The 14,314-nt window shown below is 43.3% G+C and overlaps 1 protein-coding gene across 11 annotated transcripts in view; it reads right to left on the bottom strand.

Moving 5' to 3' along the window:
- Nucleotides 1–2,078: 2,078 nt before the first annotated feature.
- Nucleotides 2,079–14,314, bottom strand: part of CNOT1 (CCR4-NOT transcription complex subunit 1) — a 57,503-nt gene continuing 45,267 nt past the window's right edge. For 5 of the 11 annotated variants that reach the window (XM_068411005.1, XM_068411001.1, XM_068411002.1 and 2 more), the window contains exons 36-49: nt 12,963–13,105; nt 12,243–12,351; nt 11,979–12,148; nt 10,627–10,858; nt 8,250–8,498; nt 7,458–7,621; nt 7,063–7,180; nt 6,503–6,604; nt 6,060–6,233; nt 4,538–4,687; nt 3,289–3,469; nt 2,757–2,889; nt 2,523–2,657; nt 2,079–2,404 (exon numbers count right to left, since the gene is read on the bottom strand). In XM_068411005.1, coding sequence (XP_068267106.1) covers nt 2,326–2,404; nt 2,523–2,657; nt 2,757–2,889; nt 3,289–3,469; nt 4,538–4,687; nt 6,060–6,233; nt 6,503–6,604; nt 7,063–7,180; nt 7,458–7,621; nt 8,250–8,498; nt 10,627–10,858; nt 11,979–12,148; nt 12,243–12,351; nt 12,963–13,105 — 2,139 coding nt within the window. In that variant the 3' untranslated portion in view covers nt 2,079–2,325. Of the gene's footprint in view, nt 2,405–2,522; nt 2,658–2,756; nt 2,890–3,288; nt 3,470–4,537; nt 4,688–6,059; nt 6,234–6,502; nt 6,605–7,062; nt 7,181–7,457; nt 7,622–8,249; nt 8,499–10,605; nt 10,859–11,978; nt 12,149–12,242; nt 12,352–12,962; nt 13,106–14,314 lie in introns of those variants that run through there. The other 6 variants (XM_068410998.1, XM_068410996.1, XM_068410997.1 and 3 more) reach the window with 2 other exon arrangements.

Raw genomic sequence — 14,314 nt, forward strand, 5'->3', positions numbered from 1 at the left:
ACAGGGGATCAAAAGGTTAGCCTTCATTCCTTAATCAAAGTGCATTATAGGCAGGGCCTACTGCTGGCAAGGACCCTGGTAACCCTAGGGGAGCTGCCACCAGCACTGTTTCCTTTGACAGTACCAGCTGCAGGGTCCTTACCTGCTAAGAGAGGATATGAAGTGCAGTGGCCTCCATCCTACCAGCCCAACTTGTGCTATTGGGATCTTGGCTGAGTCCTGTCCACCTTCCACCCTCTCTTTACACCAGCCCAACAGTTCTTAAAGCCTAAAGGGAACCAGCAGCATTAGTACAGAACCAGAGAGACCTTTGAGTCAGTAGGACAAGGCAATAAGCTCTGCATACGGCTTGGTAGAGTTTAATGGCAGAAAAAACTCATGGCACCTGGACTAGATAAAGAAAATCTGGTTGTGGATAATTCTCCATATCCCAACCCAATACAGGAGGAAGAGTAAACTCGAGTTGTAACACCAGAACAAAAAAAATTCCAACTTCAAAAGGCTCAATTTCAGCAGAACTGCTGACCTGCCAAACAAATGCCAGGGAATTGTAGGGTCCGGCAAGAAACTACTCCTTTACACAACGGCAACTGAGAAAACACTGCCTAGAAACAGGCCACAGACAGAGAATTCCCCCTGAGCTGCAGTCCAGCAGCACAGCTGGCTCAGTGCTCCCCTGGATCCAGTTTGTGCTCTGCACAGCAAAAGCACAGCCAGGTATGCAATCCCTTAAACCTGAGCAGGAAACCCTGACCTCTCTGCCCACACAATCCCAGTCAGAGAGCTGTAACAAACTAGTTACCTTCTCTACAAAAGCAAGCAGCGAAGCTCTGCTTCCTAGTATCTGCTAGGTTACAAGGCACAGGCTAAAGGAGCCTGCAGGATTAGCAGCACAGAAGCCAGCTGTCCTTACAGCTAACGAGCAACCTTGCACCGACCCTTCGTGAAGGGAACTAGCACAGCAGGGCGCAAGTCATGAGAAATGTCTGGGCTCTGTTCCCCTCCCCTGCAAGCACTCTCCTTTCCAGCACAACTTCAGAGACCAGTTCTGCTCATGAACTTGCAACTAAGCTATTTCCATCTCCACACAAGTGTCCTTTCCTTTTGTGTTTCAAAGCAAGGCCCCTAACAATTCTCCCCCCTGACCTCAAGCTAGAAAACAAGCTCAGTTGCTCTCAACATGGCCAAAACACGCTGGAAAACTGCAGGTTTGGGATGGGTGGAACAGGCTTGGAAAGACATCAGCTGGCCAGGCAGGGTGGAACTAGAGAGAATAAGCACAGTGGGACGTGCTGCATGTCATAACTTTAATGTGTAACTACAGTATGCGTACATACAAGAAGTGGGAGAACTAAAGCCCAAGAACTAGAAAGGCTACAAAATACAACACATGGACCAATACTTTACAAAACATTCAAAATCCTTACAAAATGGGCTGTATTGGTCCTTTGGGTTTTTTGTTTTGTTTCCTTTTTTTTTTTCTCTTTTTTTTGGTTTTTTTTTTTTTTTACAAACTTAGACTGTGTGGTCACAGGGTGGGAGGTGGGAAAAGGTCTTGGTTTAGCCCCCTCCCCCTTCCAAAATTTACAAGTGTCAAAAAAAAAAAAAAGCTATAGGCCTGGTCTCTGGTTTCTTTACTAAAAACAGCTGACCCTCTGCCAAAGGGCCTGAGGTGTGTCTTCTCCAACAGAAAGGAGACATTCTCTGACTGCCACTCCACTTGCTGTCTATCAGCATTTGATGAGGGTGGGGGAGAAAAAAACAATGCTGAACCTTAACCCCCCTCTCCCTCACCCCTCCCCTACTCCATAGTATTCCCATATTCCAAACACATCCACCTTTTTTTTTGTAAAACAACTTAGTGATTTAAAGGTCCCCCATCCACATAAAGAAAAATAAGTTACATAATATTATAACTGGCTTTTCAATATTCTTTGGGAGTCTGGGAATGTCAGGACAAGGAGGTCTGCCCCAGACAAGTGCTTGGCATCAGCAGCTGCCCCTTTATTACAAGCTGGACAGGCACCAGTTACCCACCTGCCTTTTACACAATTTGCACAAACCCAAAAGTCCAGACAAACGTTTCTGTTCCTTGTATTTACACTAGGTTCAAAAGGATATTCACAGCATCTGAATTTTGGCCAAAAGTCACAAATTTGTTTCAAACTTTGGAACGTGCCCACATAAACTTTCACCCAGGGTCTGTGGCGTCTACCCAATCAAGGGGGCTGGGAAGGTCAGGAGGAGCCTTACAGAGTCTTCTGTCAGTCGATGGGACGGGGACCTCCAGGCTGGCACGTTTACAACACAAGATGCAGCTCCTATCTAACTGGCACCAGTCCCTTCCATGACTTGCTGGGCCTGCTTCTGCCCCATGCAGCACTGTGCAACCGACTGGAACAACCTGTACAGAAGAAGCAAAGCAGCGTTAGGTGCATTTCTGGCAGCAAAAACTCCAGGTGCATCTCAGCCCTTGCTTCAGATAAGCTGTTTTAGTGATTTTGCGGGTAAGTTATACTCACTTCTCAATTTCTGGAGCGCAGTGAACAAACTCGTGGTTCCAGAACTTAAACGCTGGGTTTTTTATCAGCTCAATGAAAGTAATAAGGAGACCCCAGGGATGAGGCCTATTTACAATCAGTCGTTCCAAGAGAACCCTGAAATCCAAGAGTAAAAACAGAGCTCCAAGATCCAAAATACATGAGGAAGGAAAGAGAAAAGCTGAATGCTGGCAAGTGAAATGCCTTCCCTCTTACCTAGTGATCTGCTCCTGGATAGCCTCGGTGTTGGCCTCTGCAAACAGGTACAGCATGGTGCAGCTGAAGTAGTGGGTGTGACTGTTGGGGTATCGCAGCTGATTGGCAATTGCGTTCAAGAAAAGGTACCGGCCTGCAGAAGAGGAACATGAGTACGTATGGTTTTCTTTACACACACAGAAAGGAATAAGGCAGCAACAAGTATTGCTTAAGATTAAGGTTTGTGAGCCTGCCTTATGAAGGTACAAGAAACAAACCCAACTGAAGATAGGAAAAAAGCCTTATCAACCCAAGCTGATGGGGCAGTAAGAATTCAATTGCTCTTCCTTAAACTTCCTTCTCATTCCCTTGAATACCCTGAACATTTGGTTTCAATATCGCTCCTGTATTCAGTTTAATATTCTAACACAGCATTACTTGCTGTGAATTCACTAGCAGCTACATGAAATGATCTTCTGTCTTTCTCATAGCTCAGACAGACAATCTGCTGTGAAATTCCACGTCGCATGAACTAGAAGCATTTCCAGCTCACCTTCAGTGTCCAGGTCCACTGCCAAATTCTGGAAGATGTCCATGTGAGCCGAGTGGGTGATGGTGCTCATAGAGGGCGTGCTGCCTTTGTTGTGAATGTGCGCAATAGCTTGAGTACCTACGTAGAGCACCAGTGCATTAATCAGCTGGATGTTGTAGCGGTTGCCAGGTTCATTTGATACCTAATAGCAAAGATATAAAAAGCATTAACATTCTCTATTCCTTCAGCAGTCGAAGGTACAGCATGTACAACAACAGCATCCAAGGATCCTCTTAATTATACAGACGACAACAGACATCCACAAATTCAATTTGGCATCTACCCTTTTGTAATATTGCAGTTATATATATATATATTCAAAAGCATCAGCAAAATGTTGGCAGGCCCAACAGACAATTTTTGTACTTCCTACCTAAAAGAAAAAAAAAAAGTCAGGTAAAAGCAATCTGAATTCACCAGCAGTGCCAGAGGCTGGCTGAAATACACACCACCTGAGTGAGTGCTTCAGTCTGGGCAATTTCTGAGAAAATCCATCTTCAGTCCCGAAGTTTGTTGCAAGCTAAGCCATGCAATGTTGTTGGCTAACAATTCTGAACTGGGCTTTAGCTAACTGGCCTTTTTTTTCACCCTGAAAGCATTACCATGCCAGATGCGTAGGTTTCTACGACAATTAATCCATTTGGAGTCAGAATTTAATCAGGTTCTAAAAAAACGCAATCAAGTTCAATAAAGCCCATTGAATCTCATGCCTGGGTAATATGTGCTAGAGTCATATGATGGAAGCCACAACTCTTCATCACCCAGTGGCTGAGGACAAAGAAAAAAAAAGCAAGCTTGATGCAATCAGCTCTGACTCCATTCTTCACTAAAGATTTGCAAGGTTGTGCCCTAGAGACGTGCAAGCAGAAGAGTCAAAGTTTTCCATAACCTTACAATTTCACTACAAGCATTTGGCAGCTCATATAGGTAAAACCAACTGCTTTTAAGGACCCTAAAATGATCTAATTTAAGTTAACATTGCTCTTTCCTTAAATGCCACCTGGCTGAAACTACTTAACACACTTAAACATCCTGCTAAGGAGTGGTAAAAGATTTATTCAGAGAATTGTGCATTTTCACAGGCTTTTCTACTGCCTGGAACACATGCTTGCTACACACCAAATTCCTGCGAGAAAGGAGGGTGACTCAGCCAGCAAGATCATTTGTCCCCACTATTTAAAGTCACCACCCTCAGAAACCAGCCACTCACTTGTAGGTTGCTGCGCAAGTCAGACAAAAAAGTGACCGGAGAACGGGTTTTGAGATAGGAATCCAAGTCTTTCTTGAACTGAGGCGGCATCACTCCAGTGAAATTCGTGAGTATTCGTGGAGCAATATTAATCTCACTTAACATGTCCACCTGTTGAGAGAAAACCCAGTCAGCTAAACCATAAGGAATCGCTACAGGAACAAACTGCAAAAGCAGATCTGTAAGTGATATTACATCAACTGCTGCTGTTGATCACTTTTTCCTACCAGCAGTGGAAAGGAAACACCAAACTTTTGCAGATTTCAGAAGAAACTTGGTCTCTAATGAGCAAACTTATTAGACAACTGTCTCAAAAAAATTGAGAGTAGAGGATAAAAGAACTCAAGGGTGAAGGCTGTAGGGGAATTCAGTCACCGCTTTTGAAGTCACCCTGTCCACACTCAGAAGACAGTTTGGTAGTTTGAAAAAGTACAAACATCCACATAAGAACAGCCTTCTTCATTCTCAAGAAATGCTAACAGTGAGTATTGCAGCTTCGCTCCCAGCACCTTGCACGGCTCAGGAAGGAAGAATAGGAATGCGACTTCAGCCCTGTGAGAAAGTTTGCTTCTAATCACAATTAGGAGACTGGCATATGCCCAAAGATTTAATTAGATAACATTAACACTTCTCAAAGTCTCTCCCCATTATGCAAGAGGCTTGCTTCAGAATGGTGGTTTATATTGTTAATTTTCAAGATAAGACTTTGATAAGAAACACAGAAACACAAAGTATTTACAATTACATAGAGCTCGGACACCAGCTCTTCAACGGTTAGTTACCTGAACTCCAGTCCCCACGCATCCTGCGGAGCACAAACTAGACAATTCAGCACGAGCTGAACAAAACTGAGACAAGAACTGTTGGCTCAACTTTCAAACAGCAAAGCCACAAAGACTGCTTATGTAGTCTGGTTTTCAGTGACAAATGAGACAAGTAAAATGATAAAGATGCCCTTGCTCCAACACCGTGTGCCAGTCAGATCTGGGGATGCCATTGAGTCAGTCTCCCTTTGGAAAAAGAAAAGCCCTCTGCTTTTCCATGCAAAAGCTAGGTTCTTGATGCAGTTCTCATGTAACATGAGTCTCAACAGCCTGTCCTTTCAGGCTGAACCTGCACAGACCTTGCAGGCAAGCTAAGTATCTACAGGTGCCAACAAAGCCATACAGACCAGAGGCAGGCGTTATGCTTCCAACTGCAACAAATTTCATACGGGAGAAGGATTGTATCCTGCTCTCTGTGGAAACTGTCCAACATTGAGCATTACAAACATAACTGAAACCTACCTGCTTTAAAAAATGCTCTCCTGCTAGCTGCTATGTCACTTAAGTTTTAAATTACCTGTTAACTTTTGAATGGTTACATTAATTCAAGTATCAGTTAAACTGTTCCCAAAATTCCAGAGTCTCCACCAAAAAAAAGGATAAAGAGTATTTGGAGCATTAAAGCTTCCCATTATCAAACTCATGAAAGTAAGTCCTACCTTTAGATTGGGGGTGAAAGGGTCTGGAAGCCTCATGTTCCGTGGGAAGGCACTCAGGATCAGATTCCTTAGCTGAATACAGTTAGGTGGGATCACATCACAGAACCCGTAGTGGTAGTCACAAAGAAATTCTGGGAAATCATGCAACAAGACCAGCAACACACGCAGAGTGCCCTGTGAAATAAAATGTAATATAAAAGAGGTGTTTAACTGTTGAAACTGCCCAAGAGCTGGCAGAGCCATCCTTCTATGTCATGTGGTTAACATTAACAGGGAGAAATTAATCTGGGAAGGTAGCCTGTTTCTGTCCCACACCAGATTTGCATTTAACTCTAAGAAATAAATTACAGAAGAACAGTAAATCCTATTTTGCTACCAGAACACCTCTACTTTCAGACAACTTTGGTTGGAAGTAGCTGACATATTGGCTGACTTTTTTTTACCTTGTAAAGAATTTGCATAGGTTTGGTGAGTTCCACATTTCTAAGGAAAGGAGCCAAGTACTTGAAAAGATCGATCAATAACTGGGCATACATAGGCCAACCCTGTCAAGAAAAAAACAGCAGGTGGAAAACATGCAATGAAGAGCAGTTACCTTAATTTCAAAGCTATAATTAAGATCGGTCATCATATAAACCTGGATCAAAGTTATGTCCTACTGCTAGCTCTAGCAGTGAGTGCAGCACAGCTCATTTCAAGGGCTTTAGCTGCACATCATGTGTGTTTCCAGAACACACAACATGCCCTATGGAGGTGACAGTATTTGGTCTAGACTACAGCTCTTCCAGGCTTTGACAAAGGCATGTTTATTAAATTCAAATCACTCTATATTCCATAGTTTATTGACACAAAGACTCTCCTCCATGCAGTTAGGTTACTGTGAATATGGAAGACAACAGAACAGCCATGCTACTAGTGCACTTTGAGAGATGTGAAACAGCACCACACCAGATAAGCATCCGTGTGAGCTTTTTAATTCAGAAGAGATAAACTGCAGCCACACCTTCTGCTGTGGTGTATGTGCCAGCATTCTTGCAATAAATATCCGATGGGAGATCAGTTCCAGCCAGGCATAAACAAAACCTGGAGCTTTTGTAGGCCTCAGGATGTGAAATGTGTTACTGAAAGAAAAGTTAGAGCAGGTTAGAAGTGCACAGCAATAAGATTGCTTTTCATAACATTGAGGGAAAACATACACAGCCCTAAAAGCAAGGCATTTTAGCATCTTGGGTTTTACCAGTCATCTTCCTTAAAACAAGCAAGTGGACAGTCTATAGGAGAACCAGTTATTCCGAATGTGATTAAGCCACCACAAAGGAACAGTCAGATAGCCTTTAGGTGAAAAAACTTGATCCTACCAGAAAAGGATGAGCGTTGTGGCCAATCTCAAATACATACCAGAAAGCTGTGAGTGTCTGGAAGTTGATGGTCTCCAGCACATGCTCAGGAGCATTTAATTCCAACAGCAACATGATGAAAATGCGATGGTAAGGAAGTTGCTGAAACTCACTCTGCCGAACATCATGGTCTTGCAGAAGAACTCCCACCACGATACCGAGAACCTAAAGAGGTCAAGACATTTCAGTGGTGACAGCAAGAATTACTTTGCAAGTCAGCCTATAGGTAATACTTTATCCATCAGTAAAAAAAGAATCAGGAGATTCTAACAAGAACCAAAACTTCTAGTTATCAGAAGCATTAAGTAAACTAATTTTATAATCTGTATCAGCAACTCCCAACCACTATACTTTGCTCTCCCTGACCCATGGATCACAGTCACAATGACTGACTGGGCAGCAGTGGAAGGTCTTAACTGCCCAAGACCATCTAGCCATGAACTAAGTAGTGTAAGAGTGCAGGCGAGGCCCTCACAGAATCAAGGTGGAGACCCAGGAATCGCCAACCTTAAACCACACTTTCTAATGCCTCAAGACCACAGCACCTGACTTTTCGTTTCAAGGCACAAAGGTGCATTTCAGGTTTGTTTGATATGAAATCTTTGTGAACAAGAAAGCCACTTGGCATCCTGATGCTACACTCAACAGTTTATCAGTTCACCGACGAACATGTTACAGTCCTCATCTGGTATTTTATCAGTAGCCTGCATTAAGGTCTCTATTTCACATTTATCAGCTAAGGTACACCAAACGATGCACTTTAAATGCAACAAGTACAAAAAAGGTTCCAAACCTTATTCAGGAGGTTGATCTTTGTAACTGTGTTGGTTGCCTCCCCAGAGTGCTTCACTAGCAGTGCAATAAGTCGCACAAAGGCATCCAGATTGTGGTAGCACTTGGCTCGAATCATAGTGGGGTTGGCGGCAGGATTGTGCTGTTGCTCAGCCTGAGCACGATAGCTGATTTCAACACACATTTCGGTGCAAAGACGGAAAAAGCGGGTGATCAGGTCGTCTGTTTTCAGGATTCCTTGCTGGTGCATCTATCCGGGAAAGGAAAAAACCTCAGAACCGTAACCACAGAAAGTTCATTTTACAACTTATTTCAAACAACACACACTTTACACAAAGCACTCACAATTAATTTTTACCACACCCCCAGACTGATGTGTAGCAAGCTCTCTCTGCTACTTTTCCCTGAGATAAGTATTTTCAAGGCAACTTGAGGGTGGCAACATAATTTTAACAAAGGAAGTAATTTACTCCCAAATAGAGTCTCTTTGATCCCAATTCTTTTCAACCATCAGCACAGCTGAGGAGCCTGTTTCAGTATCACTTCTGCCACCAGCACTCAACCTTGCATGAAGGACAGCAAGAGGTGGCAGCAGTTTGGTCTGTCAGGCCTTCAGGAGCCCACACAGGGTGTACAAGCTCTGGGAAGGGCACACTTCAGCTGCTAGCTCAGGAACCATCATACTTTGCAGCTACGTTCTGTAGAAGCAAACTGCATTTGGAGAATACATTTTCCTTACAGGAATGTTACAGGCAGAGAAAGGCTGGGTGGAGTTTTTGGTTTGTTTTGCATTGAGGGGGGTTTTAACAACATACCTATAAAAAAAGAGACCTTTTGTTTCTTACCCATAAGATTAAAGCCAAAGTGAAACTAACTACATTGCAGGAAATCTCTGGGTTTTGAATAAAGCATCTTACTTCTAAACTCCTACTGCACAGACATGAAGCTATATAAACAGCATAATTGTTAACTCTTGAGAGAACTTCTAGTATTTCTGGAAAAACTTTTTTTTAAAAAGAAATTCATGTATCTGCCTTCAAAGTTCTATGCTCCTTCTTGTTCTAAAGACTAGTAGAAAGGAAGCAACACTTAATTAAAGCAGCCAAAATTATGGTCATTTAAGTTCAGTAATAAAACTTTGTTTAATGCAGTTATTATGAAATACTCCTTTAAAGCCCACAGCTAAAGCCTGTAAGGAAAAAATTATATATAAACACGGCACTTGCATATATTTCAATTGCTCCTTCAAATCATACCAAATATGTACAAAAGGTAAGCAAACAAGTGTGATGAAAGAGTGAAGCAGGACAAAACTGCATTGAGTATTATGAGTGTCCTATACTGAAGGGTGCTTTGTAAGCACACTCAAAGGTATAAAAAGAGTGAGGTCACATGAAGAGGTAAAACTTTTTTAAAAGTGGGTTTAACACGAGACCCCTTAAAACCATTTAAAAAAAGATGCTATGCAGAAGTCAGACCATCAGAAAGCTGGCTACAAGCCAGTACACAAGGACACTAAAATCACTGCATCAGTCAAGATCTTTATGCATACTTCGTAGCTTGAACTTCTCTTGGTTGGAAGCTGCAAAATCTGTAGCATTTCTGTGGTATTAGTGTGGAAATTTAATGAGAACACAATGCAAATAGACCAGGCCATGGGCTTCCTTGCAGCTGCAGTCAAAGAGCTGCCAGGAACACAGCTTTAGGAAGATGACTGCAGATATAGAGGGAGTTTGTTACCACACATGTTGGGCTACTGAGGGCATCGCCCTTCTCCGTCACACCTGGAAGACGGATGTGTGCTGTTCATCACACCTGTTAAGGTGCCCTGAAGTGAACTGCTGGAGCCTGTTTAAATTTAGGCACCACTCCAGCTAATGAAATCTCAATTTTTTCCTCCCTCTAATGATTCTGGTTACAAAAAGGATTCCCTTGTTCACGTGGTCTGAAACAATTCACCTTCATCTCTCGCTGTTAGCAATTTCCTGCTCTAGGCTGTCAGAGCTTTTACTGTTACCCATAAGGAGGCAACACTAGTCAAGCATGGGAGGCAACACTAGTCAAGCTTCATTACACAGAGCGTGTCAGAACTATTCCCCACAGCTATCTCAGCTAAAGTTCTTTTCCCATCAGACTTATCCCAAAGCTCATGGTCTGAACTGACAGCTTGTTGCTACAGTATCTGAAGAACATGGTTTGGTGAAGGGCAGGGGTTTCTACAGAACCATCAGAAACAGACTAAATTTTGACAGTCCACTGCCATACACCTGAAAGTTTCAAAAGGATGGCTAACATGGGTTATAACACTGCTTTAAAACAGAGGGCATCACACCCTACTTATGTTGAATAAAAAGCACCTTTCTGTCCAAAAGCTCTACCTGTCCAACAAACGCAGAGAATGCTTTGGTACTGTCACGGCCCGCTGCAGCCGAATGGTAGAGGTTCACCCACTCCCTCAGCAGGTATTCTGCCTTCTCCCTCAGACCTGGCGGATCATCATACTCAGAGGCTTGGGAAATTCCTGAATGCATCATGAAATTGGGACCTCCATGAGCACGGTCAATCATTGCTTCATAGTTTGATCGGACCACTTCCATCAGCTGGGGTAATCTAATGCAATAGACCAGAGCAAGAGCTGGGTTAGAATTTCTCCTCCCCGAGAAGGCACAGGAACTGGAAGCTCAGCCAAATAGAATTGAAAGAAAGCAAATTATTTCTTAAACTAGATCTTTGTATCTTCCAGTCCTCACTGGAATAGCAGAAATAAGTCAAAAAAGCAGATACAGTTATGATGAAAGAAGAAACACTGAAGTCATACAGCTTTGAAGTCCCACTCCAATTCACACAGCGGTGTGCTGCAACAAAGCACCCCAAGTACAAGAAACAGCTTCATTTTTGCTGACTTTGGAAGCCCTAAAATGCTCCGAGACAGTGAGAAGCCAGTGCTAAACAGCCTGACTGGGACACTAAATTTGCCTGTAGCAAAAAAGTCAAGTCATACAGCAGAGAGTCTACCCACACCAACTGCAGAGGAAAGGACTTTTGTTTCGGGACCTCCCACTAGCAGTTGTGTTGATAGTGGTGGCCACCACCACCAGCCAGCTGCTGGTTGCTCTCACAGCAATCCAGAGTTCTCCAAGCTCCAGTCTATGTCTTTCTCAAACCCCTGCAACAATTGCTTCCACCTTAGTAACAGGAGGCCTGCAAGTCCCACAGGTATTTCCAGATGCTGTGGCAACATTTGCTGCCCAGTGATCTGCTGGTGGATACACAAGCCATGTGAGATGAGTGGATGATTGCTTCATAGACTCTAGACAAAATTGTCTAAAGAAACGGAAAGGACTGTCTAATTTGATGAATTGCTTGCGATTTAACAAATTAACATATTAACACCTAGATACTTAAGGTTTAAGAGGTAAGAATATTGCCTAAATTTGAGATAAGCAGGAATTCAAGCAAGTTTCTCACGGTACCATGGTATTTTGGAGCTCAGTGCCTGGAAAGATTTTCCTGCTCAAGCGCTCAGTTTGACATGATGCTGCAGCTGCCTCTATTTTGACATAAAATCAGCACAATTACATTAGAGTGCCAGTTTAAACTAACACAGGACTGGAGCCCTAGAGAAAGTTTAAAGCTGTATGATTGAATGATATGAGACATTACCTATATAACATCCAAATCGTGAATGAGCACAAGAGAAGTAATATATTGCACAGTATTTCAGTCTCACCCTTCCGGGGCGTTTCCTCTGGAATGAGCATTAATCCTCATGAGTGTCTCAATTGTGTGAAACAGATCTGCCTCTGTTACGTGGGCGACGCTTCTCTCATCCACCAACAGGATCTTTACCAGCTGCATGGCGAATGCCACAGCCATGTAGTTCAAGCCATTCTCCATTGACTGTCAAGATGAAAAAGGCAATTAAAATTTAACCACAAATCTTACAGTGGACTGACCATAACTCTTCTCCTCCAAAAGAGCGGGTTCCCTTTACCTGAGCCAAGTGAACGTCATACTGCTGCATGTTAACAAGGTGATTGCGGATTAGCAGCTCCACAGCTTCCACGTTGTACTTGTACTCATCTCTGCATTCAATCAGGCACCTGAAGAATTGGACTTCTTTTAAAAAGTGTACTTAAACACCACAGTTTTAGCAAAGCAACCCCAATCTAACACTTCAGAAACTGTGCCATTCACTGTGATTCGTTACTCAGCTCCAAAAAAAGCCTCTTCTAGAGCATTCTCTAAGGTAATGTTTGAGTTCAGAACAGTCAGCCTCAAGCATCTGTTGCCCCGCACAACTGGTCACAACAACCCTTCAAGAGCTTCAGTTTATTCAGCATAAGCAGCCTCCTGTCTGAGGACAAAGTGGCACATCTACCTAGCTGAAGCACCAGTGCTTCTGCTGCAGGCATATGCCATGTCACCTGGCTTGTGACAGCATACAGAGACATTCTCTATAAAGAAAGAAAAAAATAACCCCACAAAAACCAGAGCATCTCAAATGCTTCATTCCACTAAAGGTTCTTATGTTCTGGGATGAAGCAGTATTATCAGAAGATCTAGTTACTTTTAACATTAAAAAGCTAGTTATTTTTTGTCTGTCCAAATTGCAGCAATGCAAAATATTAACAGGCAAGTGATTCAGAATAACACAGTAACTCCCAAAAGATGATGAAAACTACATCAGTGCTCCTGTTGTCTCGTAACTGACCTAGTAATTTGTTTATTACACCACGGAGATCCATATGCGCGGCCGTCCTGCAGAGCCTTCAGCACAAGCAGATGACACTCGCGATAGCGAAGCAGGAGGTCAGCATCTGCCCCACTGGTGGCATCCAGTAAGCCCTCCACAGCCTAGAATAGATGCAACCTGTTAGCAGAGGAAAAAACAAGTCCTCTTCCAAATCTTCTGCAAATTAGATCAGCAAGAGTTGCCACCAGAAGACTCGACAGACATGCAAAACCCAGTTTAGTCATCACGCTATGTGAGATTTTTACCAGCTACTGTGGTACCTACACATTCACTGTACACAGCTGTCCTACCACAAACAAGCCTACAGTCTCTCTGTGCCCACTGGCTTTATACATGCACCAAATCGTATGAAAGACTGCATTAGTTTATGCTGCAGCCTCTGTAAGTCAGTGCTTTCTCACGAGCAATTCTGCATACTGCTCATGAGAAACTGTATGAAAGAAAATTTACAGAACCTGCCAGAGGTCAGCTATTAGGTTCTTCAGACATAGAGCTGCAGCACTCAGATGCATCTGTGCTAGTCTATAGCAAACGGAAGGTGGGTCTTTTACAGTGGCAGCACAAATTACCTGGTCAAGTCCTAGTCAGGACTAGATCCTTTAACAGGTACGAGCACTATCTGTCAAGAACAAAGAGCCTCCCTTGAAGTGGTTTCCAGCTTCAACTACTTTTCTTTTGCCACTCTTCTTAGATGCTCATGCAGACAGCTCAGTGTCCTTCCACTATACTCAAATGGATCTTTCTCCACATCTATCACTATACTCTGCACTACTACACAGGCACTGATGCCATCTCAGCTCACAGAGCTCACTGCAACACTCCCCACCTGGTATACTCTTCTAATTCTGTCTGGGATGGAGTTAATTGTTTTCAGAGCAGCCCATATGGTTCTGTGCTTTGGATATGAAACAGTGTTGACAACACACCCATGTTTTGCCAATTGCTGAACAATGCTTGCACAGCATCAAGGCTTTCTCTTTCCCACTCTGCCTCCCCGACCACTGGGTAGGCTGGGGATGGGCAAGAGGATGGGAAGCAATGCAGCCAGGACAGCTGACCCAAACTGCATAAGGGGATATTCCACACCATATGACATCATGCTCAGCAATAAAAGCTCCGGGAAAGGAGGATAAAGGGGGGTATTCATGGTTATGATGTTTGCCTTCCCAAGCAAATGTTACCCGTGCCGAAGCCCTGCTTCCCAAGGAGTGGCTAGACATCTGCCTGCTGATGGGAAGCAGTGATTTTTATTTTTTGTTTGTGCGCACAGCTTTCGCTTTCCCTACTAAACTGTCATAATATGAATGATC

This window comes from Nyctibius grandis, chromosome 12 (genome assembly GCF_013368605.1).
Source record: "Nyctibius grandis isolate bNycGra1 chromosome 12, bNycGra1.pri, whole genome shotgun sequence".
NCBI classification, from domain to species: domain Eukaryota; kingdom Metazoa; phylum Chordata; class Aves; order Nyctibiiformes; family Nyctibiidae; genus Nyctibius; species Nyctibius grandis.